The 26,682-nt window shown below is 42.9% G+C and overlaps 1 protein-coding gene across 4 annotated transcripts in view; it reads left to right on the top strand.

The window, feature by feature from the left end:
• MTR (5-methyltetrahydrofolate-homocysteine methyltransferase) overlaps nt 1-26,454 on the top strand; it is a 101,505-nt gene extending 75,051 nt beyond the window's left edge. For all 4 annotated transcript variants that reach the window (XM_058542956.1, XM_058542957.1, XM_058542955.1 and 1 more), the window contains 9 exons: nt 6,039-6,120; nt 9,949-10,047; nt 11,092-11,167; nt 14,022-14,177; nt 15,576-15,772; nt 18,407-18,607; nt 19,329-19,521; nt 20,740-20,852; nt 21,606-26,454. In XM_058542956.1, the coding sequence (XP_058398939.1) occupies nt 6,039-6,120; nt 9,949-10,047; nt 11,092-11,167; nt 14,022-14,177; nt 15,576-15,772; nt 18,407-18,607; nt 19,329-19,521; nt 20,740-20,852; nt 21,606-21,692 (1,204 nt within the window). In that variant the 3' untranslated portion in view covers nt 21,693-26,454. The remainder of the gene's footprint in view (nt 1-6,038; nt 6,121-9,948; nt 10,048-11,091; nt 11,168-14,021; nt 14,178-15,575; nt 15,773-18,406; nt 18,608-19,328; nt 19,522-20,739; nt 20,853-21,605) is intronic.
• Nucleotides 26,455-26,682: the final 228 nt, after the last annotated feature.

The following is a 26,682-nucleotide window of genomic DNA, read 5'->3' as shown; positions in this document are numbered from 1 at the left end:
ATCCCGTTTATCATTTATAATCTGAATGGATCATTTTCATGAGTAGTCACAGTATCATATGTCATTTATCCACTAACTGCTTTTCGTACTTGAAGGACTTAATAGTGTGGCTGTTGTTGCTCACTTTAGAAAACTGGGTTTATTTTTCCACAAAAGACTATCCACTATGATATGTGGCAGATTGTTCTCCAGGGATATGACCAACCATTGATAACTGGGGTGTCAATGAGCATGGTCTTGGGTAATTGATGGTTGTAGTGTGAATATTTGTTAGCTTAGTAAAGAGAATGGTAAGAGAATCTATAGACTATTGTCAGAATGAAATACCTTTTAACATCACAGTTATAAAATAGAATAAATAAATATTTAAATGATCAGACATAATGAAATGCATTATGAGTTATGTAAATGTGATTCTAGTTTCAAAATAAGAACCATTTTATATGGTAGGACACTACACTCAGAAATTCAAAATCAGGAAACCACATATTGCTACTTGTGCAAATTGGAACATTACCAAATAGTCCATTCTGTTATACCTCTTACTGTGTAAGAGCCACCAGATTAAAGAGGGGTTTTTTTTGTGTGTGTGTGAGGAAGATCAGCACTGAGCTAACATCTGATGCTAATCCTCCTCTTTTTGCTGAGGAAGATTGGCCCTGAGCTAACATCCGTGCCCATCTTCCTCTACTCTCTATGGGATGCCACAACAGCATAGCTCTACAAACAGTGCGTCGGTGTGTGCCCAGGATCCGAGCTGGCGAACCCCAGGCCACCGCAGCAGAGCGCGTGCACTTAACCACTTGCGCCACTGGGCGAGCCCCTAAAGAGGTTTTTAAAAAAACATTCAGAAGCAACATGACTAGCGTCCCAAGAAACATCATTGGCAAAATTAGCCATAAATGACTCTATAACCTGGTATATCAAGTTAGAAGTAATCAGATCAGAAATCAGCCACCGTCTTTTCATGCTATTGCAAAATATCTATTCTCATCATCTGGGACGCTGTGAATGTGTGCCTACCCAAAGGCAGAAAGCTGGGTCCCCTGACCTCCCACGGTTTCTTCCAACTCTCCAGTGCTTTGTTTCTCGGTGATCCCTGCCTTTTCTGGTTCTATTCTCTTTCATGCCTGTTAGAGTCTCTGGGAAATTATTTGGAAAATAAAAGCCAGTAGCAGTGCTTCCCGGTAACCATCCCCTTCTCCATTGTGGTGCTAGAGCAGCGCTCGCAAAACAGGTTCTCATACAACCTTCAAGAACTTCAGTGTAAAATTCCCCTGTTCTGACTCCATTCTAAAGCAGTGACAGTGAGTGAGGACTCAGACCTGGAGTCTTGCTTCATCAAGCCCTCTTATTTAAGTAAGCGCTTTTACCGAAGTATAACAGCCATACAGAAAAGGACACAAATCATAGATATACAACTTGATGAATTTTTACAAAAATGAACCCACCCGTGTAACCACCCCCAGATCAAGAAATAGAACAGTAACAGCACTCTGGGAACTTCATGGGCTCCCCTACCTAGTCATCCTTTCCAACAGAAGGAATCTGTGTTCTCGCGTCCGTCACCATAGGTTGGTTTTGCCTGCATTTCAACTTTGTATAAATGGAATCCTATTGTATGTATTCTTCTGTGTCCAGTTTCTTTTGCTCAACATTGTGTCTGTGAGGCCTAAACTTATTGTGACAGTAGTTGGGGTTTTTTTCCATTGTGGTATAATATTCCATTGTATAATATACTATGGCTTATTTATCCATGCTACTGTTGGTGGACATTTGGGTTTTTCCAGTTTGGGGCTATTACACAGAATGCTGCTGTGTATGTATCTCTGCCCTGAAGCAAACTGGCTGGATCATAAGATATGCATATGATCATCTGCATCCGATATTGCTGAGTAGTTTTCCAAAGTGGTTGTGTTAATTTACACTCCCACCGGCAATTACAAGAGTTCCAGTTATGCTATATCCTTTTCGATTTTACCATTTTAGTGTGTATGTAATAATAACTGACGTGGTTTTCATTTCTATTTCTCAGCTCACTAATAGTGTTGAGTACCTTTTCGTATGTATATTGACCATTTGGATATGCTTTTTAACTCTTTTTTTGCTTTTCTAAGTCTTTTTTTTAAATTGAATATTCTGCCTTTTTTCTTATTGATTTGTATGCATTCTCTATATTGGATATGAGGCCTTTATGAGAAATATATATTTTAAGTAGATTCTTCCAATATGGTTTGCTTTTTGCTGTCTTAGTGGTATTTTTGGGTAACAAAAGTTCTTAACTTTTATGAAGTCTGATTTATCAGTCTGTTCCTCTATGGTTGGTGCTCTTTGCATCTGAATGGGAAAGCCATCTACTCCTGGGAGAGTCAGCTTTGCTAGAAAGCATTCAGGGGTTTGAATGTCTCAGAAGCCCTCTGAGAGCCCTTGTTATTACCTCCTCTGACCTATTGAGGGCTCAGCAGTGTTCCAGTTCTTTCCTTTGCTAACTGTGTTTGAGCAGATGGCAGCTCAGGTTGTCATGAAAGCAGGTCTCTGAGGGGATATAACATAACGACATGGCTTTTCCAGACTTCAGTGGCCTGCAGTAGCGTGATAGAATTAGAACTGTACCCCCAGACGCTTGAAATGAAGCTTAAGGCTATCTAGTAGATGGATCCTTGGAGAGGTTGAAAGGGTTATACAGATTTTGGAGTCATTTCTGGGTGGAAATATGCTTGGAATGTCCCTTTTTAACCCGTGGCTATAAGCCAATAGAACACTGAATATTCTCCTGTCTGTAATACAGATGGTTTTGATATCACAAACTAGAAATGCCTTTAATGGAACTCTGGTCCTGTTAGCTATAGAACTTCTCAAGGGCACAAGTCTGGCAGTTAACTCTCAATTTTTCACTGGTTTAAAGCCAATAACTGCAAAATGTCTTTTTCTGTTATTTTTTGTGAATAATGGAGAATTCAATAGGAAATCACATTGCTCAAAGCTAGAGGTAATTTTCTGAGTTTTTAAAAAAGTCCTTAGGAAGTACAGTGCTGAATCACATAACTGATATTATTTTCCTCTTTGAATTGACTTCAGGGAAGCTTAGAGCTCAGGTCTGTTTACAGGATTTCATGGAGTAAATTTTATATGCTGATCTCACTCCTGATTGCGTCTTAATTTTCCCATCTTTATCTTCTCTTTCTCTCATTTTTCTCATCAAATTTAAGTTTTGGTCATGCTGCATTTATGTAAAACACTTTAAATTAATTCTGGGATAGGATAGGATATGAAATAAATGCTTTGAGTACTTGTTCTTTTTCATAGTTTGTAAAAAGATCCTCCAAGGTTAATGCTATCTTGCCCATCTGGCAATTAGGGGAGGTGACTAATTAAATCCTATTTGATGAGTGGCTTAACAGAGATGGATTTGAGATTCAGCCTCAGTGTCTAGCCCTTTGCTCTTGGTATGGAAGACAGGGAGGAGAGATTCCAATGTTTTCCATCTTTTCAGACTTCAGAAAGAAGTCTTCTTCCAGCTGGAGAACCTTGCATAAATGGAAGCTTAGAAGAAAGTGGAATCAGTGTCATAATAACTTTATAAGGAAACAAAAAGCACTCTCAGCGGCTGAGCAAGCTCAAATTTCATGGCTGTGCTCATCTAGCTTTGTAATTTTTATGTTAGAAAGCAGCACTTTGCTTTTATTTATTTGTTTGTTTATTTTAAATAGTGGAATCCATCAGTTCCTTCTCAGTGCCCTTGTCCAGAAGATCATCAAAGAGACAGTGGCCAGAACTGCACTAAGAACCCTTGGATGCTTAATAAGTACTAATTGTGTTGATTTTAAAATTTAAAATTGTACTGGTTCTCTTTAAGAGAAATGTCGTCTAAGTCACATCAAGCTTGAGATAATGTTTCCTGGAGGAATTTCCTGCAGAATATACAGTAGGCATATATTCGTGTACTCAAGAGGCTGACCGTCTGAAGAAGAGGAAGCAAGCAGAGTCTGACTTGTGTTCTATTTTGAAACTAGAAACAGCTTCTTCTCTATAACTTTTCCTACTGTTTGAAAATCTTTCCCCTCATAGAATACCCAAGACATCTTCAAATCTTTGGTCCCCAAGCCCACCGTGGGCACAAAACATGTCGTCAGGAAGCAGTGGAGTGTTTGGCTGCTCCAGGGCCGTGTTCTGGCCCGCCCTGTGCTCTGCACCCTGAACCTCCCAGCCCAGAAGACCTCTCTTGCACTAACTAGCTGAGACCTGAACTTCCATCTCATAGGTCAGTTCTTGTGGCTTATGGCTTTAGTCCTTTGCTTCCTATTCATGTACAGAGGTACACTTAGAAAGGGGACAGGTGAAATGTTAGTGGTCTTGTCTGTCTCATTATGAATGAATTTTTAGAGCCTTCCCTGAGAAGCCTGTTAAAAACACACTGACACGTGTATTGCGTCTTTAATATTCTCTTGGTTTTTAAAAATTACCTCGGTAGTCCACGCTTACTAGAACATGCCAGTTCAGAGGAATGTAAAGCAAAATTTAGTCTCTCCCTTCCCACTTTCAATCCTACCTCCAACCTCCATATACCCAGTACTGACACCTTGATGTGTATCGGTCTGTGTTTTTTCTAAATATACAGAAACTTATATATAAGGTTGGTTTGTTGGGGCAGATTGAGGGTGGTAGTGTGTGTTTTTCAAAAAATAGAATTGTGGGCCGGCCTGGTGCCGTGACGGGTAAGTGCGCGTGCTCCGCTTTGGGCGGCCCGGGGTCATAGGTTCAGATCCCGGCGCGCACCAACACACCGCTTGTCAGGCCGTGCTGTGGCGGCGTCCCATATAAAGTAGAGGACGATGGGCATGGGTGTTGGCCCAGGGCCAGTCTTCCTCAGCAAAAAGAGAATTGGCATTGGATGTTAGCTCAGGGCTGATCTTCCTCACACACACACACAAAAATAGAATTGTCTTAAAAATACTGTTCTTCCACTTTGTTTTTTCCTCATATAATAGCATATTCTGAATGTCTTTCTAAACAAAAGTGCATTTTGGTTGAGGGAAAGAATATGAAAGTATCTGACTTGGGGAAGATTGCTGCTGCTTTAGGGGAGAAGAAAAGGCTGGAAAGCACTGCCCGCCTTGTGGGAACTGCTGTTGCCACCCTTTTACATGAATTGTGGCAAAGTCCACACTTCTCTCCCATCCTCAGGGCCCTGGTGTAACTGCTGTGAGGGAGGGCATATGCATTTTCCCTTCTCACTTTAGCGTTATGTTCTATAATGAAACAGCAGATATGTAGCCTATGCTGTTGCTATAAACATCCACTAATCAGAGGGTAATTTGTTTTGCACTTTAGTTAATTAGGTAATTTTAAGGATTAAAGGGTATTTCTTCCTCAGTACTGACATTTTCAAGTTTGGCAATAAGGATTTGGGGCTGAGCCAATGTTAGTATAAAATATTTTTGTTGCTTTCGCCTTCCTGTGTTATTTTGTATTGAATTTATTGAGGGTCTGAGGTTCCTTCTTACAAGTACAAGGTGGGGTTGAGGCTGGGAGTGGTGGTGTCTCCCAGGAACATGGAGCAGCAGCTAGAGAGTGGTGTCCTGTGTCCCCGGCCTAGTGTCTGTTCCCCAGGGGCCCTGGCTGGTAGCCCAGCTCATTTGGAGGAAGAAATTCAACTTGACCTGTATGCCAGCAAAGTACAATTGCCTGGGCTGGTTAGCTCCCTTAGTTCAGACAGGCTGCTAATGACTGTGAGGTCACAGGCTCGTCCCCCGCTGGCAGAGAGCCAAGGACACAGTCTGTCTCATTTTCTCACAGACTTGTTTGTAGCCTGGGCCAACAAATTCTTGTCTTTTCCCCTTGGCTTCCCCATGTTAGGGTAGGGAGAAAGTCATTCTGGTTTTACAAGAGAAATTTGAAGTTCAACATTTGTAAGTACCTTGAAATCTTTCTCTGCAAAGGACTGTAGAAACACATTATTTCTAATGGTTCCCAACAAGAGTTGTGTAAGAACTGTCAGCACTGATGGACGTGTTTTTCTTCCTGACCCCTTGTTTCAGAACCCACACAGCAGTTAAAATAGCTCCAAGATACAGTGCGCCTGTAATCCATGTCCTGGATGCATCCAAGAGTGTGGTAGTGGTAAGTGTGGGCCTTAACGTTATTTCAGATATGTTGTAAAGAGAGAACAAAGACAGCACGAAGGGTTAAGGGTATCGCCCAAGATCTTCTGTTTATTTTTGTCCCATTCTACTAAAAAAAAGTGAAAGAATAGCATAGGGCTTATGGTAGTGTCATTGCAGTTGTCTGCATCGCTGGAAGGAGGGCCGGGTGAGGGCCAGTGTCCCGTGTTTTCAGACCACTTCCTGAACCAGCAGCGGAAATGCTGGCCTGATAACAGAGGAATGGTACCAAGACGCCTTTGACCTTGACACCAACCCAGAGAAAGAGATTTCAGCCATTTACAAATATTTACAAATATGCATGTACACTTTCTTAGCTCCGTGCCAGAGCTAAAAAGAAGGTAGAATTTTAAAAAATAACCTATTTCCAGATAGAAAAACATTTAACCTGGAATGGGCCGGTTGACCCTACCCAAAGACAGAAAAACCTTCACCAGATGTTAAAAAACCCAAAGCAGTAGATTGTTTTTCTCAGTGAATGTAATAAACAACTTACCTAAGTGTTTTTTCCTCATCAGTGAAGCTTCATATCCTCTCTTGTTACGTGTTTCATTATTTTCCTTGAAAAATAGGATATAATAGCTGGAGGGAACCTGAGTGACTATGTGGTCCAGTGGTTTCCAGGTTTGTTTTAGCCATAGAAACCTTGTTTTCAAGTGACGTCTTACCTGGAAACTCAGTATGGTACAAATAAGAGCAGCCCCTTGCATCCTACATCCAACTCCTAGTTCTCATCAAAAGAGCGCAATTTAAAAACCACTAATCTAGTCCAGCCATCAGAGTTTGCAGGTGAGAAAGGTTACTGAGGGGGCCCGGTGATTTGTGAGACCACTTGGTGATATCATGCAGCCTGAACTAGGGTGACACCACATTTCCTCAGCCATTTTCCAAAGGAATTCTGTCAGATCTGTGAATTTATTTATGTGAAAGTTACACAATAATTGCTGACATTATTAAAAATGTATAGTGTGCCAGGCACTGTACTAAGTGCTTTACATGGATTTTTTATTTCATCCTCATGAGGTAGATACTTGCACTGTCCTCGTTGTAGAGATGAGGAAGCAGGAGCGAAGAGGTTAGTAGCTCTCTGAGGCCACGCATCCGTCAGGTGGCAGGTGCGGGATTTGAAGGCAGGTGGTCTTAATGCTACATTCAACTTGCTCCCATGAATTTAACGATTCTCCTTTATTAAAAAGGATGAAATTAAATCAGGCTGGAATCATAAAATTGCAATTTTTTATTTGCCATTGACATAGACTAATGTGCAAATAAACTACATTTCTACAACTCAATTTTAAAACAACTTTTGTATCTTATATTTGGATTGTGCTTCATAAGGAGCTTATACAGGTCCATGGTTGAGTAAACACTGGGCTTCTTTTTAAGGCTTGTTGCTGTTTTCAAATGCTAATGAATGACTCCCAACGTTGCCCGTTTGGAGACCAGGCAGTTGGACCCATGTAAGGACACAGTGGTAACGTTGCCCCTACAGGCAGGAGAAGGACTTTAGCTGGGAAGGAGTCGGCCTCTTGATCCCATTCTGAGGACGGACTCCTTCACCTTCTTGAAGAGCTACAGCAGCCTGGGCCTGGCTGAAAGCAGAGGATGAGGTGTGGGCATTTGTGCTCTTTACAGCCTGGTCCAGCCAGGCAGCCAGCGAGGGTTAGCTCTGCTCACACACAAAGAAACCACCTCCCTTTGCAATTACTCAAACCTAAGTCTGATGATAAATCATTTGGATAATTGCTAGTGACACTTTTCAGGAGTCGGTGGTACAATTTGTTAGGTCGGCTGTTGGTTCAGAGCCTTTTGGTCCAACTGCAGTGAGAGTGGCACAGGCCCGGGCTCCAGCTAACCAGCTTGTGAATTTGAAAGATTCCAAAATGTGACAACTAAATAATAGCTGGAAATTTAGACCTGAGGATGCCTCTTGCTTTCTTTTCTTTCTTTTTAAATAAAAGACAAGGTGCCAGTATTATTTCTTTTTCAATTATAAAATGTATTTTCAACTTATTCCTTCTCATTGAGCTGTGATTGCACATGAGAAATAGAAAATAAAAGAAGGAAAAGAAAATCTGTACCATGTCTGGGTGGTTGGCATGAAAACACATAATGGACTCTGATTTTGTGGAAGGGTCACATCGATTAGCCCATATAATTGGCCATGAACTTGTTTCCATCAAGCAAGTCTGATTGGGCAAGGAGAGGTTTATCACTGTGGCTCTGGGACCAGGGGGCTCTATAGGGGTGTGAAAGGTGCCAACAAACTGTAGTGGAATGTTCTGTCTATCCAATAGTACCTGTGTCAGGGTATTGTTAAGTTCTTTGGGTGTTAAGGAAATCAGGGTTTTGCTTTCTCAGGGTTTAAAATCTAGCAGAATGTAACAGTATTTTAAAATTAAAATACTGTTTTAATTTATGTAAATGTAAAATAAAGTACATGTAACCAATGTAAAAAAGTACATTGGTTACATGTACTTTGGGGAGCTCAGGAGCAGGCCTCCCCTTCTTGTCTTCATTTAGCTCTACTGGGTTTCTTAAAGGGGGCTCCACTGAGGTAAGGTTAATGTAAGGCTGGGAAATACTTTGTGGTGGTATGAATACCATTTGGGAGCCACTGTTTAGGCTTGCCACAATGGCCCTTCCTGATTATGTTCCTTAACAAAGCAATTTGGTTTTATCCTAACTCATAGGTGATTGGATTGTAATTAGAGATACTTAGTAAATTCAGATAGAATTATAGATATTTAAAGCTGGTAGGCATTTTAGCCATCATCCAGTCTAACTTCCTCAATTTCAGTGATGATACTGAACTTCCCTGCCTTTTTGTGTGTTAGAAAATCCTGCTGGAGGATGCAGAGATGGGGCTGTGGGTTTTGAACTGATGTGATCAGTACAGCCATTTCATATTTCTTTGTAATTTTAGCTTTGGTGGTAGCTATTCTTCTACTAACTTGATAATCATAGTCATAAACAATATTTAGCTGATCCTAGTTTTACAAGTTACTGAGTGGCCTCACATTTCTCAGATGATCTGTTTCCTTTCTTACTTTAGCAGAAGCTCATGGTTGGCTGTGATCAGGCTCATTCCTTCAGCAAACATTTAGTAAGGATGTGCCTGTACGTGCCAGGCACTGAGCTAGAAACCAGGGACGTGAAGGCGGTGTCTTCTAGTCAGAGAAGTAGATGCATAGTAAGTGCGGTGATGGAGAGTGAACAGAGTATCTTTGGAACACTGAAGAGGAGGGGTGTTGTGGGTCCCCAAGACTACCCTCAGTTTCAGTGATTTGCTTGAAGGACTCACAGAGCTCAGAAACGCTTGTTATGCTTACAATCATGGTTTATTACCACAAAAGGATACAGATTAAAATCAGCAAAGGTGAAAGATGCGTGGAGTGGAATCTGGGAGAGACCGGGCATGAGCTTCCAGGTGCCCTCTCCTGGTGGAGTCGCATGGACAGCGCTTGATTCTTTACTAGTGATGTGTGACAACGTGTACAGAGCATTGCCAGCCAGGGAAGCTCACCTGAGCCTTGGTATCCCGGGCTTGTATTGGGAGTCAGTCACGTAGGCGTGGAATACTCATTCTTCAACCCCTCCAGAGGTCAAACAGATACAGCATGAGCGAAGTCCCACCATAAATCACATAGTTAACGTAAACTATCTAGAGTGGCCCAAGGCCCCAGGTAGGCAAAGACACTCGTATCAGACAGAACTGACCGGGACTGCACATGTTTTATCTTCTTTGCTGCTCCGTGATGATTGAATGCTGATCTTGCATTTTCAGTGTTCTCAGCTATTAGATGAGAATCTAAAGGATGAATACTTTGAGGAGATCATGGAAGAATATGAAGATATAAGACAGGACCATTATGAGTCTCTCAAGGTAAGTGGGAAAAACAGGTCCCTGCTTGTTTGGGTATTAAAATGATCCTACAGTTTTTAATAGGACTTTACTGTTTTGAGGAGGTAAGGCTTAGGATCGATCTAGAGAAGTCCTGTTTTCTAGTTCAAATCAGACTTCTTCAGTGTCTAAATTCCCAATAATTTTTGATTATATTAAAATTAATTTTATTTATTCTGCCCAACATTTATTGGGTGCACAGTAGGTGTTAGGTGCTGTGCTAGATAGATAGCAGAGTTATGAGAATGTATAAAACATGAGCTCATCCCCAGCAGGGAAACAGGAACTGAAACAGTGTACTGAAATGACTCCCACAGATCCTGTTCTTGAGGAAATAATGGGAGAAGATGAAGACATTAGACAGGACCATTGTAAGCCTCTCTCTCTGATTGCCCAGCACTGACTGTGCAAAGTAATGTGTCAGGGACTGTCCCTGTCTAGATAAGCTCCAGGGAATCCATGAGAGTGGGCATAATTATTCTTCAGAAGTCTTTGGGATATTTCTTCCTGGTTATCTGCTTGCTGGGCTTTGTCTGGGGTCGGGAGGCTGCATTTTGGAGGTGGGTAGGCAAGTGGAATGAGATAACAAACAGCAAGAAGACAACAGATGTTTCTGAGGTGTTGGCTTTCCCCCTCCCCTTAGGTGTGCCTACAGTTGATAATTTCTTGGTTCTGCCTTCTGGTCCTCAGGGCAGTCGATGGCAGGCCAGTTAACCTGGTCTCAGGTATTCTGAAAGTACAGGCAGGGACCACTCCATGCCATGCTTATCCCACGGTGAAGGCTGCAGGTCAGCCTTATATTTACATATAAATATTCAGTGGATATTTAATGAATCTTTATTGTTCTGGTGCTGATGTGAAGCCATATTGGATGGGATAGGAACAGCTTTTTAGGAAATGAATTTTTATTAATAAAAGCATTTGTTTTCTTGCAAAACTTATGTACTAGCTTTCTTGGACATACTTCTGTGGTAGCAGCTGAAAAGCTAAGATTCTCTGACTAAATAACTTTTCTTTTTTTCATAGGAGAGAAGATACTTAACCTTAAGTCAAGCTAGAAAAAACGGTTTCCATATTGACTGGCTGTCAGAGCCTCACCCAGGTCTGTCTGGCTATCGGTTAGAGAAAGGCTACGTGTGGTAACTGTCAGCTGAAGAGACGTGTGCATTTACTTGGCTAGAGATCAAACAGGCAGCTAGAAACTCTTAATTGTGTCTAATGATGATGAATGACAATGATTGAAAATAAAAGTAAACAGAAACTGTTTATGGAGGACCAAACACTGTCCTGAGATTGACCCACAGCAGGTCCGAGCCCTTGACACAACTCTGTAATGAATGTGCTGTTATCCCCACTTTAATTTGAAGAAACTGGATTTCAGTAATAACTTGACAGGTTACTAGGATTCTATCTCTGATCTGTCTTCTAAACCTATGTGTTTTCCTGTGTGCCGTGCTTGAGTGGACCCCCTTCAGCTTGGAGCAAGTTCTAGAAACCTACCTGGGTGGTACTGTCACTGAGTTGGCCTGGGTCCCAGGCAGGCCCAGGTGCAGATGTGGAATGCCTGAAATTGAAAATGCCTTCATGTTGAACAAACTTTGAAATCATTTCAGCAAAGCCGGGTCTCCTGTTCACTCTCTCATTCTCTCTCTGAATGCTTCCCTCTTTTTATTTATTTTATTTGGTTTCTTCCCTTTCTTATTTCTAGCCACCTTTTTTGCCTTGCACAGGTGTTCACGAGGGAATAAAATGTGTAAGATGTTTTGACAGTCTCAGAGAGGCATGAGATACAAATGCAAAACTAAGACAGGGTGAAGAGGGGTTGTATTAATTGAATCCGTATTTCCAAGGTAATACCTCAAATCAGCTTTCATTGCTCACGACATCTATGTTCTGCACATGCTCAGCAGAGTTTAGAGGATTAAATTGGAAATGTAGGTGAGCTTGGTTGTAATTTCAGTCCTGCTGGGTTCAGTGTGGTTTAGTGGGAAGAATGCAGGTTGGGAGTTGGGAGCCCTGAGTTGTAATCCCAGACTTGGCTCCTGGCTCTGAATCACCGAGTGACCCCGAGCATCTTACTTCTGTGTTTTACAGTTTCTAATGTATAAAAAAGGAGTGAGTTTATGGAAAAGTGAGGATAAAATAATACGTGAAAACCTTTGAAAGATATAAACCACTATATAGTCCCAACTATTATTTTCTCTTTACCATTCACTATGAAATTGGAAAAGATCACAAGGGGGAGTCCGTTTTAACTGAGTCAAACTTCCACAACACATCTTGGTGCAAATAGTCCTCTGAGGCCCACAGCACCAGGCAGCGGGGGTGACACTTTTCGAGTGGCAGTTTTAACCCCCAACGGGGCCTTTGCAAGGCTCTGGACCTGCTGCCTGAGGGACACTGACGCACTGGGGTACGGCCCTCAGAATTGTTTTTGAGAGCAACACAGTCTTAGGGTAGTTGCAGGAAGTCAATAAAGGGAGGAAGAAGGGTTCTTCTCCAAGATCTCCAAAACCTCAAACAAGTCTAACCTCTGGAAGACAAGCTTATTCAGGAACAGCATCCATCAGTGACTCTGCGGCAGTGCATTTCTCCCTGCCTTTCAAGCAAGAGGAAACTTTCATCAGGAGGATGTATGTAGTTTATTTTTTTTCGCTGAGGAAGATTTGCCCTCAGCCAGCATCCGTGCCAGTCTTCCTCTGTCTTCTAGTATGTGGGCCTCCAGCACAGCGTGGCTGCTGACAGCGTTGTAGATCTGTGCCCAGGAACGGAACCCGCGCCACCGAAGTGGAGTGCACTGCACTTAACCACTAGGCCACCAGGCTGGCCCTGTAGTTTCTTTTTAGTTACCAAACAAATCAGCGTAATAGAGTATTCACAAGGAAGGGATTGTCCCACGTGGTAAGCAGATGACCAGGAACAAATGAGAAAGAGTTACTGTGAACATGTATGAAAAGGTAGAGATTTCAAGGCAAAATTAAGAAGCTGCTCATACTTTTCTCTTCCAGTGCTTTCACCTCTCACTTTTAGTATCCGATGAGACAGAAATACTCTTGAGACTTATCCCAGAGCCCCTGAGATTCCCAGTGTAGTATAAGTTCTTTGATCCCTATTTACAGATCAGGAAACTGAGGACACGAGGGCCAGGAAGCTGGCCGCAGAGTCAGCCCCTCAGACTCTGACCTGACCCCAGCGTGGGCGTGGTAAGGTGGGCGCGGTGTTGCTGCTCTTCGTGTCCAGAAAGCCCAGTGGCACCGTCTGTCTCTGAAGTCTTCACCATCATTTATCACGTGGTGTATTTTAGGCTCACGAGGAGCTGTAAAGAACAATGTACTGAACATCCGTGTATGCCCACTAACCACTTAAGAAATGCCCTACTGCCCATTTTAAAAAAGCAAAACAGGAGTGCATAGGTAGTGGAAGTCGCCTGTGTCCCTCCCTCCCTGCACGGTCCTGAGTGTGGTGCCTCGTTGCCATGCACTTCCTTATACTTGGACTAGGTGCATGTGTATCAGTAGGCAGTACAGATTCTTGTTTCATGGGTGTAAACTTTACCTAAGTGGCTTACTATATTTGTCGTTCTACAGTGGTCTTTATTTTAGATTGTCTTCATTTGTACAAGTGAAGATTAACCCAAGTCTTTCTTTTTGCTAGGGCGGGGGGTGGGGGTGGAAGGGTTGAGGGAAGAGTTTCCAAGGGCAGTGTAGTCAGTCAGCTGCATGGGAAGAATGGTTTTATTTAAGATTTGCTGCAGAATTACTCCTTCTCCATGATAATTTAAAGTTCCCCTCTTTGTAAAACAACTCCCACGGGTGACAGGAGGGAAGCAGAGCGTGGGTGCCAACAGAGCAGGAGAGAGCCGGCCAGGAAGGCCTCCAGTAGGCAGCGCTGTGTGTGAGGGGTGCTTGGCCCAGGCCCCTGGTGTTAGTGTTGACAATGGTGCTTCTTTCCCATAGTGAAGCCCACATTTCTTGGGACCCGGGTCTTTGAAGACTATGACCTGCAGAAGCTGGTGGACTACATTGACTGGAAGCCTTTCTTTGATGTCTGGCAGCTCCGGGGCAAGTACCCGAACCGAGGCTTTCCCAAGATATTTAACGACAAAACTGTAGGTTAGTTCATTAAGTCCTTCCTTCCTGCTCTGATACCGAGACATAGTCTGGGACTTTGAAGCTGAGAATAAGTGGTGAGCAGTGGGTGTGGATTATGTAGAATATCGTTTATTATTATAACATAATATATTATAGGATATTGTTTGCCTGCTCAGCTCATCATTGGTTTTTAATTGCTAAGTTGGTCCTTATGTATGAACTACATTTGGCATTTCTGTTTATCCATTATTTTAATAAATATTTATTGACAACAGTTACATGCCGGGCTCTTGCTGGGCACTGGGAATAAACAAAAGGAGGCCATATAACCCCTGCCCTCTGGGACCTGGCTAGCTGGTGCAGCCACAGTGACAGGTGATTCCCATACAGGATGCTAAGCTCCTGCCACGGGGCTGACCCCAGGCTTCTGTGGACACAAGATGAGATAGACCTCAGACTAGGAGTCAGGGCAGGCTTCCTGGAGGAGGTAGTGTTTGAAGTGCTTTTAGAAGATTATGTGGGAAATACTGATGCTGGGACTGGGAATGTGAGATGGCATTGAAGAAAAGGACATTCCAGGCAGAGAAGACAGAGTATGAGAAGGCAAAGACACATGTGCTGATTTGGGGACCTGCAAGGAGTCCATTGTGCCTGGAGCATTGGTGGGGGGAGGGGGACTTGGGGCAATAAGCTAGAGAAGTGGTGAGTCAATAAACTGCTAGCCCCACTTCTCACTTCTAACCCTGCCCCCAAAACCTACCTCAGAGACATGGGATCAAAGTACTAAACCATTCAAAGGATTAGGTAATAGCTAGATTAGAGCAAGGTGGTGAGGTGGACTGGCAGAAGTATGAGATTAGGGCCAGGAAGAGCCTGACATACAGAGTTGGAAGCCAAGAGGAGGGGGTGCGGGAGCTTGGCTCCCACTGTGCAGGTGAGAACTTGCAGGAGCCCCTGAACTGAGGCCATCCGGGTGCAGCACTGAAGCCACTTAAGAGAGGTTGGGGCCGCACTTCACCCTCAACCTGTTCACATCCCCAGAGTCACTGTGAGGTCAGTGGAGTTATATGTGAACGAGGAACGTCGGTGACAGAAGGATTTGGCCTGCTTTGTTTCACTCTCTGTCTGACAGACTGCTTTGGGGAGCCACAGATTTGGCTCTCTGCCTTTTGTTAAATGGAAAAATTGAAGTGGCTTGAGCTGGGGAAACAGGCTGTGGGAGCTGCACTTAGCAGGAACCACTGAACCCTTAGCTGTTCCTTCAGTTGTGCTGATGACAAACACTGATAAAGTATTTGAGGGGAAAAGAGACGAGTGAAGAGAGAAAATGACTGAGGAAGGGTAGTGGTTTTAAAAGAAGCATTCTTTGCTGGTTATTATTGGCATCTTTAAGTGAATTCTTATAATATTTCCTAAAAGGTGAAGAGGCCACAAAAGTCTATGGTGATGCCCAAAATATGCTGAAAGCACTGATTAGTCAAAAGAAACTCCAAGCCAGGGGCGTGATTGGGTTCTGGCCGGCGCAGAGTGTCCAAGACGACATTCACCTGTATGCAGAGGACGCAGTACCCCAGGCTGCAGAGCCCATAGCCACCTTTTACGGGCTGAGGCAACAGGTACGGAGAGCCGTATTGACAGCAAACACTGCTTCTGCTTTTTGGTTTAAGCACTAAAAAAAACGTAAGTAAATCTGAGCTTTGTATAAATGCTAGCTCTGCCCCACCTCACCCCAAATGACCCATCACAGGCCCGAGCCCAAGGCATTTGTGGGGACGATGGAGAGAAGGCGCCACATGGGTTTCGAGCGTGGGCCTCTCAGGCTCCAGCACGGAAGAGGTGTTTAATGTTGTGTTGGACAGGTAGGGGAGAAACGTTGCTGCTGCCTCAGGTGGTCACAAACAGATGAACATTTACTTGTCCAAAAACACTGGTTTGCATACATGCCTATTATTAAAATAGGCTGGTGGCTCCCTTTCTCAAGGGGAAGACAGGCAGGAGCAAACATTGGCTGAATGTCCACCAGGTGCCAGGTGCTTAGTAGGGCGCGTGATGGACCGTCTTGTTTCATTTCCACATTGCCTTTTTGTCAGACAGTTGATGTTTCCATTTTACAGAAGAGAAAATGAAGGCTGCTGGAGATTGTGCTGAGTCCACAGCGTAGAGGGGAGAGCCCAGCCTGTCCGCACCCCGATGGCTCTGCCTTCACTGTGCCAGCTTCCTTGAGTATGATGAGAGCAGGATCTTCTCAACACGGCTCTCTCTCATACGCCCCCACCTTTTAAAATGCAAAGATCATATGCCTGTCCCCTTAGCTGCTGTAAAAAAATAGTTGTCCTAATCAAGAATGGGAACCAGAATTCACCAATCATTAACAAAGGATTGTAGAAAATTATTCTTGCACAATTTCACTACCATTTTCAGTCATTCAAAAGTGATGGTATTGCTTTTAATTTTAACCACAATATAATTCATAGTGACAGATAGTTTAACCATAACAACATCTGAAGTGATTCTGCAATTTGGGACATTAAAGATAACCATAACAAGCTAAACAAGGGCAGCTCCGTCCTTACTGTGTGCACTCAGGCTCAGACACCACAGAGTACCAGGCAGTGGGGTTCCGATGCTAAGATCCAGCCCCTCCTCACTAGGGACTTGGTGACTTCTCTTTTACATGTGTTACTAAGGCCAGAAACTCTGCCCTGACCCAGTTTTTCATCCTTCAAGTCCTGTATCTTCTGATTTCTTTTTATGTCCAGTACCATTCATGTCCAGGCAGTCCGTGACAGACTGTGTTAGGGCATTTAATATAATGACTTCTCAGTGTACATATGTTACCTACTCAGATACATACTTCTAAAGAGGTGCTTTCTTCCAGTACACTCTGGAAAATTCAGGCTGCAGCGACGTACTGCTCTGGGAGTCTTCTGTTCTGTGTGGGTCTGATCGCTGTCTCTTCTAAAGTGCCGTGGGACTCTGTGACCTGTCTCTCTTTGTGGTGCCAGGAAGCTTTGTGTCTGTCTCCCTCTGGCTTTTGTTAGCAAAGAACAGTTGATGGTCAGAGTACAACTGGAAAGCAGCTCCTTGCTGCATAGCTATCCCTGAGCTCTGTGACATTTCTGTGTGCCATTATCAAACACCTTCTTGCCTGCAGCCACTTAACCATTTGCTGTCCAGTGTCCATTAGGCTGTACATGGTTCCAGAGCTGGCAAGCAAATAGCTCTGAAGCTTCTGGCTTGGCCACTCCTTGATTAATTGCTCAGTCCTAAGCAGTGCCAGGGGAATAGTGGTCAAGGGCGTTGGTTGTGGTATCAGACCCCTGGGCCTGCCCCATCTGACCTTAGCTGGTTAATCAAGCTCTCTCTGCCTCAGATTTCGTGTCTGTAAGACGGAGCTTATGGTGTTACTTACTTCATAAGGTTCTTGAGAGGATTAAATTAGTTAATTCATATAAAGCACCAAGAATAGTGCCTGGCATATACTAAGTACTCAATAAATATTAGTTATTAGCTATTTACCTTTCAGCAAATATTTACTGTTTGTGAAATATGTGTGAGACCTTATTTGTCAGGTTAGTAGCAGGGGAGAGTCAGCCATCAGCTGAAAATGAAAAGCAGGCGAGGATGGGCACCTGGCCCTGCGACCCCTCCAGGGGTCGCAGAAGCAGATCATGCTGAACTCTGTCTGGTTTCAGGCCGACCTGGGATGTCCTTAGCTATCTCCTGACCCACCACCTGTGGCAGGCAGCACGTGGCGCCTGTGTTGCTGACCCCGGCAGTTTATTGAACTGCTTCTGTTGATGCAAAGTAGAGGCTTATACATTGAGTGGACCCTTTCAACATAACTTCAGAATTTAATGTTGATCTTGAATTGAAAACACATTTGGGGAAAAGTTTTTTTTTTTAATATGAATTTTAGGGCTCCAGTTCCCAGCACAGTACCTGTAGGCATTCAGAAGATGTTTGGTCAGTGTGTAAAAGAGCAAATTAATTGGTTTCTTGACTGTATATGTTGTGTCATGTCATATATTTTTTAAAATCTCATTTTATTTGCTTATTCAACAAATATTGATTGAATGCTCACTGTGTGTCAGGCACTATTCTAAGTGCTGGGGATGTAACAGTGAGCAAAACAGACAGACATCCCAGTGTGAAGCTTATATTCATTTGAAAATACTAGATTGCTCTCGACTGTGTGTTGGTGCCACGTCTATGCTGATGGTTTCTCCACCCACTCCTTGGATTTTAAGGCTGAGAAAGACTCCGCCAGCACAGATCCATACCACTGCCTGTCGGACTTCATCGCCCCTCTGCATTCGGGCATCCGTGACTACCTGGGCCTGTTCGCCGTTGCCTGCTTTGGGGTGGAGGAGCTGAGCAAGGCCTATGAGGAGGAGTGTGACGACTACAGCAGCATCATGGTCAAGGCGCTGGGGGACCGGCTGGCCGAGGTAGAGCAGCGGTGCACTGTGGACAGAACCCACGACGGGTGCCAAAGGCTAAGCAACACTTAGAATCAGTGTCTTTTTTTTTTCCATTTCAGATGAGGCTGGCTTTAACATCACGCATATTTTAAATCATGCATTCTTCAGTTGCTCTCACACATCATCTTTTGGGCAAAGAAAAACCTTCAACGATACCATAGTTGGTAGTCACCCTTAGAACCTTGACCTCTTTGCCTTAGTTCTGATGTCTCCCTTTGCTTGTTGTGAAGTGACATTTTCCTGAGGAGCCCAAAAAATTGAAAACAGATTTTTATTTCAGAGCTCCTTGTTCTAATGTTAGTATTCTCTGTAGATTCCTCATCTTCCTCTGCGTGGAATAGGGTAACCTGAGCCGTGGGGAGGTCCTCTCCCCTTTCCCTAACACTGGTCCCAGCTTCTCTTTCTGGCCACCGTCAGCTGTAGACTGACCATGAGGGAAGTGTTTAAGTTAAAAGGCCTACAGTCCTCAGATCAGTGAATTTGATACTTCAGAGCCCAGGTTGAGGCCAAAATTGAGCAGCAGAGCAGCTAATGAAACTGCAAATGAGTTGAGAATCCAGCCAGATTTTCCCTGGCTGTGATCCAGGTGAGGGAGGTGCTCTGGATGGCTTTGACTGAGGGGATGGAGGGGGCACTGATGCTGAGGGCTCTTGCCTCTGCCTAAGCATACCTCGTTCTGGGCTCCCAGGCCTTTGCGGAGGAGCTCCATGAAAGGGTCCGCAGAGAACTGTGGGCTTACTGTGGCAGCGAGCAGCTGGACATCACAGACCTGCGAAGGCTGCGCTATGAGGGCATCCGCCCAGCTCCCGGCTACCCCAGCCAGCCTGACCACACCGAGAAGCTCACCATGTGGAGGCTCGCGAACATCGAGCAGTGCACAGGTATGTGCCAGGAGGAGGCAAGTGCCCATCTTTCCTTATTGAATAGATATACTTTTATCAAAGTAATGGTGCATATGGTTAAAAATTTTTAAATATGGAAAGGCATATAATGAAATCATCCCTAATCCCATCCTTTCTCACTTCTAGCTATTTATTCTAATATTTTACCTCCACGTTACTGAATAGTAGTCTTACCATCACCATTTTACCGTTTAAGATTTATCAATTTTAACTATTTTCTCTTAACCTCTAACCGATGGGAATTGAGCTACTCATACTAGCCTGTACGTCTCCTGCCCCATTTTCCTATTACAGGAGTGTTACTGTTTTTAATCTCTCCATTACTGACCTTTGTGACCTTTAGTAACATGTTTCACGTTACTTTCTCCTCCCATTGCTTATAGACAGTATCTCTGGACACTGGTTTTGCAGAACTCCCACCCGTCCCTGCAGCTCTTTTCTTTCTTTACTTTTACACTGTTATTAACACAATTAAGAATTTCAGTGGAATTAATCAAAAGCATGCCATCAACAATGATGAAGTTAGAGGAATCTGGATTTAAGTGAGGAACCACGAGGCTGTGTTGAATCTGGGAGTCATGAGATATAGATTTGAGTCCCGTTTCTGCCGTAGCTAGCTGGGTGATCTTTGGCGAAGCACTTAACCTTTGTGCTCCCCTTTTCCTTGTCCATAAAATGAGTGGCTTAGACTAGATAGCCTTGATGTTCCCTTTGAGTTCTAAACTCCTAAGAAAAAGTATCTTTTCTTTGTAAGTACCATTGTGGGCTCAGTCTTAGTGGAGCCCAACTGTTGGTCATCCCTGGTGTCATTGGCCCCACAGGAGCCCTTGGAGGTTCAGATGGTACTCTCATCTCCAGGGTTGGAGCTCCTTGTCTGAGAAGGCCCAGGCGTAGGAGCAAATGGGAGCCTCTGTAACTGATCGTGGAGGACTGGGGGTAAGACTATAGGGAGTCTTTTCCAGGCCTGTCCCCCTAGGTTAGAGGAGCTCTGCGTGTCCTGAGTTTGTTCATCCCCTTGGCAGGAATTTGCTAGACGGGTCTGGTCACATCTTTCATGCTGTGTCATGTGTCCACCTACAAGGCATGAGTTCACTTTCATTCACTTGTTCAACAAGAGTTTATTGGGTGCTTGCCGACTGCCAGGTCCTGTGCTGGGCACTGCATGAATGAGCGTTTTCCCCATGTTGCTCTCTCTAGGCATCAGGTTAACAGAATCCTTAGCAATGGCACCTGCTTCAGCAGTATCCGGCCTTTACTTCTCCAATTTGAAGTCCAGATATTTTGCTGTGGGGAAAATTTCCAAGGATCAGGTAAGTTAGCTGTTTCATTATATATGACTTCCCTAGATGCCTGTCTTGTTTTATTTATTTATTTATTTTTTGTAAGGGAGATCAGCCCTGAGCTAACATCCATGCTAATCCTCCTCTTTTTGCTGAGGAAGACCGGCTCTGAGCTAACATCTATTGCCAATCCTCCTCCTTTTTTCTTCCCCAAAGCCCCAGTAGATAGTTGTGTGTCATAGTTGCACATCCTTCTAGTTGCTGTATGTGGGACGTGGCCTCAGCATGGCAGGAGAAGCGGTGCGTCGGTGCGCACCCAGGATCCGAACCCGGGCCGCCAGTAGTGGAGTGCGAGCACTTAACCGCTAAGCCACCGGGCTGGCCCGCCTGTCTTGTTTTAAATGGAACTCTAGAACCTATTTTATTTTACACATGAATGAGAATAAAATGAGAGGGAAAGGATGAAGAAATTTACGTCAATGTTGTAATTTGATTTCAACCTATTACTCCGATTCTAGTCCTCCTGTTTACACACAGACCCCCCTTACATACCCCCACCCCCCCGTCCAGCTTCTAAGCATCAGATGTTTACTACATGTAGTGTTTCTGCCCAGAGAATAAGGAGCTTGGTGAATAGATAAGCATCTATCTCTGTGTAACTCAGTAGATTGCTATTAAGACAAGAAGTGGAAGGTACTTAATGTTTTTTGGCAAATCCTGTGGAAACTTCAATTCAAAGAGCCTTATCATTTTAGTTTAATAAGTGCTTTTAATCTTTTGCAGATTGAGGATTATGCTTCGAGGAAGAACATGTCCGTGGCTGAGGTTGAGAAATGGCTTGGACCCATTTTGGGATATGATACAGACTAACTTCTTTTTTTCACCTTGGCTGTACTTGGTGATCTTCAAGGAAATACAGTCCAGAGTGCCTTAAACGACAACTGCAGCAGCAGCATGCCCATCGGCATCTGGCTGACATTTGCCTGCTCCAGGTGTCGGAGGTTTGGTGGAACCTTATAAAGGAACAGGGTCTTCCTATGGCCCTTGGAAAGCAAGTGACAGTTTTCAGGGAACCTTGAATGAAGAGCAGTGAGCAGGATGCTGGTGGTGTCCCTGGTCCCTTTGGGACTGGGACAAGCTGGAGATAGAGGTCTTTTGCATTTCAAAGCAAGTCAACTTGCTTTTTTCATTTTTACCTTGGATCTAGGCCACTTATTCTTTTTTTTTTTTTTTCTTCTCTCTTAGAAAAAAGTCTGAAACTCAGTTGAATAGAGAAATGTATAGAGAAATGTGACCCTGTGGCAAAATGATGCTGTGAGAAATGGGGCATTTTAGTCTTAATGGTTACAACAGTAGACTCTGACAGGGCAGAAAGGATAACTCTGCTCTGTTTCCGGAAGACCTCATTTTCTAAAGGCACGATTGAAGGGGTGCAGAAGTCCCTTTGGCAGAAGGCACACTCTCAGTGCTGGCTTGTCAGGAATACTCAGGCTGTCGGCTCTGTGTGGTCACATACAGTAATGTTCTCCAAGCATTTTTGTCCTCTCATAATTTCATAGCCCCTAGCCCTAAGGAAAACAAGGAGATGGGGAGACAGTGTGACTGTTCAGGGTCATTAACATCTTATAGTTGTTTTCCAGAATTGAGCAGGTTCTCGGCTGAGCCGTGGTGTCCTGTGCAGATTTGGACAGGTGGACAGCATAATTCCACTCAGTTCTTTCTTTTCTGCACTGACCCAAGTCGAGCCTCATACAGTTTAGGAATAGCACATTGACTTGTTCTCAGTTATTTCAGGGGAAATGGTAAGAACATGGGCACTGAAGTCAGACATACCTGGATTCTAATTTCAGCTGTGCCACTTACTTACTGTATGACATAGGCAAATTACTGAAGCTCTCCAACACTATTTTCTCATGTGTAAAATGGGGACAGTAATACTAGTTCCTATCTCATGGGCACGAGGTGTGGGTTGAACGAGATGATGCACATAAGGCAGGTAACAGGGATCTGGCATACAGTAAGTGCTTAGTGAACGGTAGCTTCTATAGAGGTAGCTCATCAAGGTCAGCACATAGTAGGTACTCATGGAAAGGGAATAATAAGATTAATGGAGGTGAAAAGCTATGTGGGAAATGCATATGGTAGTGACTGCATTATGTTAGGTACCCTTCCTGGGATTAGACCCCATTTAACACTGTGACTGGGAAAGAGAAACTGCCTCCTGTGTCACATGTGCCATCAGTACTCATTTTCTGAGTGACTGCCCCCTCCATCACCTCTCGTTATATAAGCTAGCCTTGCCCCCAAAGCAGTTATATCAAATGTACATGCAGGTACATTGGAGGTGAAAGGGAAAAAAGAGTTAGGAAATAACAATCCTACCTGTCTGCAGTATATACATGTTTATTTGCAGAGTAATATACCTTCTCAGGCATCGCTTGTCCTTAACTTGAAGAGAACTCTCTGCTTTCTTTAGATGCATTTAGTTTGTGCTAGATTGAGAATGGGACTCAGTTTCCTGAGACACTTAGTTGGAAGATTTATTTTCTGTGTTCCATAGCAGGTATGTTATTCTAGGTGTTGTTACATTCTTCCATGAGAAAGAATAACCTCCTTTAAATATTTTAATATATTTTATCTGAATTACAGTTGCTAAGAGTCTCCTGATTTCATTAAATATTTACCATCTCTTCTCTCAGCTGTTTGTGTGGTGCAACGGCTTCCTTAAGTGTATTGTTGATCTAATCTCATGATGGATGGATGCCTTTTTCTAAAGACAAAAACAGTTCATACAAATTTGAGTGCCTATATGTTCATTAAAGAATATAAAATATAACTTGGAAACCCCTTCAGGTGACTTCAGAGGCAGGTAGGTGACCATTCTGAACCTGAGGTCTATACTGTCGGTGCCTGTACATCCAGAACCTCTCCTTGTCATCAATATCTGTGGCCCTGACATTAACTCACTCACTCTTAAATTTCCATCAAAGATCCCATATTTATTTTTGCTTCTAAAGAAGTGCTTGTTCGAAACGTTTCCCACTCTGCTGCTTGCTCTGCTCTCTGTACTGAGGATGCCGGTTTGTGAGATGATGGTTGCGATCAGGTTTTATAATACCCTATTTCTCCTTTGAGACATTCTGCCATCGGCTTCCCTCTGTTCACAACCAAACTCATTTAGAGAATAGTCTGCTTTCTCTCTATTTCTCTCAGGCATGCTCTCAACAAATATTTGAGTGTCTGCCATGTGCCAACTACTTTCTCCTCCCTTTCTTTTCTTAACTCAGTGAAGTTAGGGCTTTTTACCCATCTGTTCTATCATTAATGACTTCCTAATTGTTAGATCCAGTGGCCTTTCCAGTGATTTTTCTTCTCAATAGGTTTGACAATTTTGACCACTTCTTCAAAACTCTTCTTTCCCTGGTTCCCCGTTGACATCACTCTTCTGGTTAACCTTCTATGTTTCTGATAGTTTCTCTAACATTTTCATAGTTTTCTCTTCCTCTGCCCATTTAAATCTTGGTGTCCTCAAGGGCCAGTCATCAGTTATCTTCTTAGTCTGGATAGTTTCAGTGGGCAATCTCATCAAGTCAGTATCTCCGGGTATCTCTGTCCAAACTCCTCTGTCCTGAAGAGCATAGCGTACTACATCTAACAGCCTCTTCCAGGAGGACATACAGACACCTCAGACCCAGTGTATCCCAAACTGTTCTCCTCTTATTCTTCTCAAAATCTTGATGTATTCAGTAATGAAGAATGGTGCCACCACTCAAGCTGACAAACCTCAAACTCGTATCATCTTTATCTTGGACTATTACAGTGATCTAAAAAAATTGCGTATAAAAGACACACTTATCCTACTTTAGTTGGGATGGTGTCAAAAGGTTTAGGGAGAGCAATGTTTAGGTTGAGGCCTGATTTGGGACTTGAAGGATGAAGATGAAGAAGCAAAGTAGGAACAAACGAAGAGCTATCTTTGTTCATGAATAGGAATATTAAAGGTTGTAAAGGTATCAGATCTCCCCAAGTTGATCTATAGATTCAATGCCATTTCTAACAAATTCCAAAAGAGGTTTAGTTGAACGTGACAAGCAGATATTTAAATTTATAAGAAATAGTGAAGGACTAAGAATGGCTGAATGCTTCCAAATATGAAGAGGAGGCTGAGGGGGCTTATCTCACGAGATAGTAAGTTTTATTGTAGAACTTGTGTTGTATGTGATGCAAAGATAGGCATTCTGAGTAGTGCAATGAGATAAGGAGCCTGGAAAATAACCCGTGTGTATGTGGACCTTTGAGATATGACAGCGGTGGCATGGTGTATCAGTGGGGATGAGAAGGATGACTCCATAAGTGGTGCTAGAACCATGGTTACCATATGGAAAAAATGAAATTTGGTTTCTGCCTCACACCTTACCTAACAATCAATTCCAAAGATATTATGGTCTTCAATGCAAAAGGCAAATACTTAAATATTTGCATGAAAAAAACCTTAGGGCAGGAAAGCATCTCTTGAAACACAAAGCACTAACCATAAAAGAAAAGATGATTAAATTAACTATATTAAAACTAAGGACTTATGTTAAGCTAATAAACAGTTTAAAGTAGTGAAAAGACAAGCCATGATGTGAGATATTTACAATACAATTAACTGAGAAAGGATTAGTAAGCAGAATGTATAGAGAATTCCTGTTTTTAAAAATATTCAGTAGAAAAATAGAAAAGGCATTTCACACAAGAGGAAATACATGGGGCTTATAAATAGAGAAATGTTCCACAGCACTGGAGGTCGGGGAAATATGAATTAAGACCACAATGAGATTCCATTTTACATCCATTAGATTTGCAAAAATTAAGGAGTCTGATAGTTCTGGATGCTAAAGAGGATCTATGAGAACTTGTACATTGTGTGGTATGTAAACTGGCACCTCAGCTCTAGAAAACAATTATACCTCACTAAGTTGAACATTTGCACACCTTAGGATCTAGTTTAGGATTCCAACTTCCAGTTGTGTATCCAGTAAACTCTTGCACATGTGTATCTGGAAGTATGTACAGGAATATTCATAGTAACATCTTCGTGATAGTTAATAAGTGGAAAAACTGAAATGTCTGTCTATAGGAGAATGAATAAGTAAATTAAGGTATATTCACACTAGGGGATATTATTCAGTAGTGAAAATAAATGAACTACAGCTATACCTGACAATGAGAATGAATCTCAGAAAATGTTAAGAAAAAAAAGTTCCAGGAGACCATATATGGTATGGGTCTATTTTTCTTGAGCCCAGAAACAAGCAAAACCAAACAATATATTGTCTGCATATGTAAATGGTAAAACTATATTGTAAAAAGATAAAAAAGTAACAACAATAAACCAAAATTTAGCCTAGTAATTACCCCTGAGAGGAGGAAGCAGAGGGAGCAGATAGCAGAGAGACCCTCAGATAGATGCAAGTTATTACTAACGTTCTAGTTCTTGGGTTGTATGTTGGTTTATGGTTGTTTATTATATTATGCTTTATAACTAATATTTAACATAGAGTTTTGTATATATTAAATATGTTGTACTTAATACAGGTATCAAATATATTATAAAACTAATAAAGGCAAAATGGAATAATAAGCAAAAATCTGGGATGGTGACTTTGTATATAATGTTTTATATGTGTCAAATATATTTTTAAAGAAAGGAAGGGCATTTTGGCCAGAGTGAACAGCAGTGCAAAGGCAGGGGGCAGAGAGCCGTGCATTTGTGTGCTGTCCAGCAGTGCTGCAGGGCTAGAGCTGTGCATGGCTCCCAGGTATCGGGCTTTGATGAATGAATGGGTGGCGGCTCCGTTTGCTAAGGCGGAGAATG

Source organism: Diceros bicornis, chromosome 6 (assembly GCF_020826845.1).
Source record: "Diceros bicornis minor isolate mBicDic1 chromosome 6, mDicBic1.mat.cur, whole genome shotgun sequence".
In the NCBI taxonomy this organism is placed as follows: domain Eukaryota; kingdom Metazoa; phylum Chordata; class Mammalia; order Perissodactyla; family Rhinocerotidae; genus Diceros; species Diceros bicornis.
This window is presented reverse-complemented; position numbering and strand designations above follow the sequence as displayed.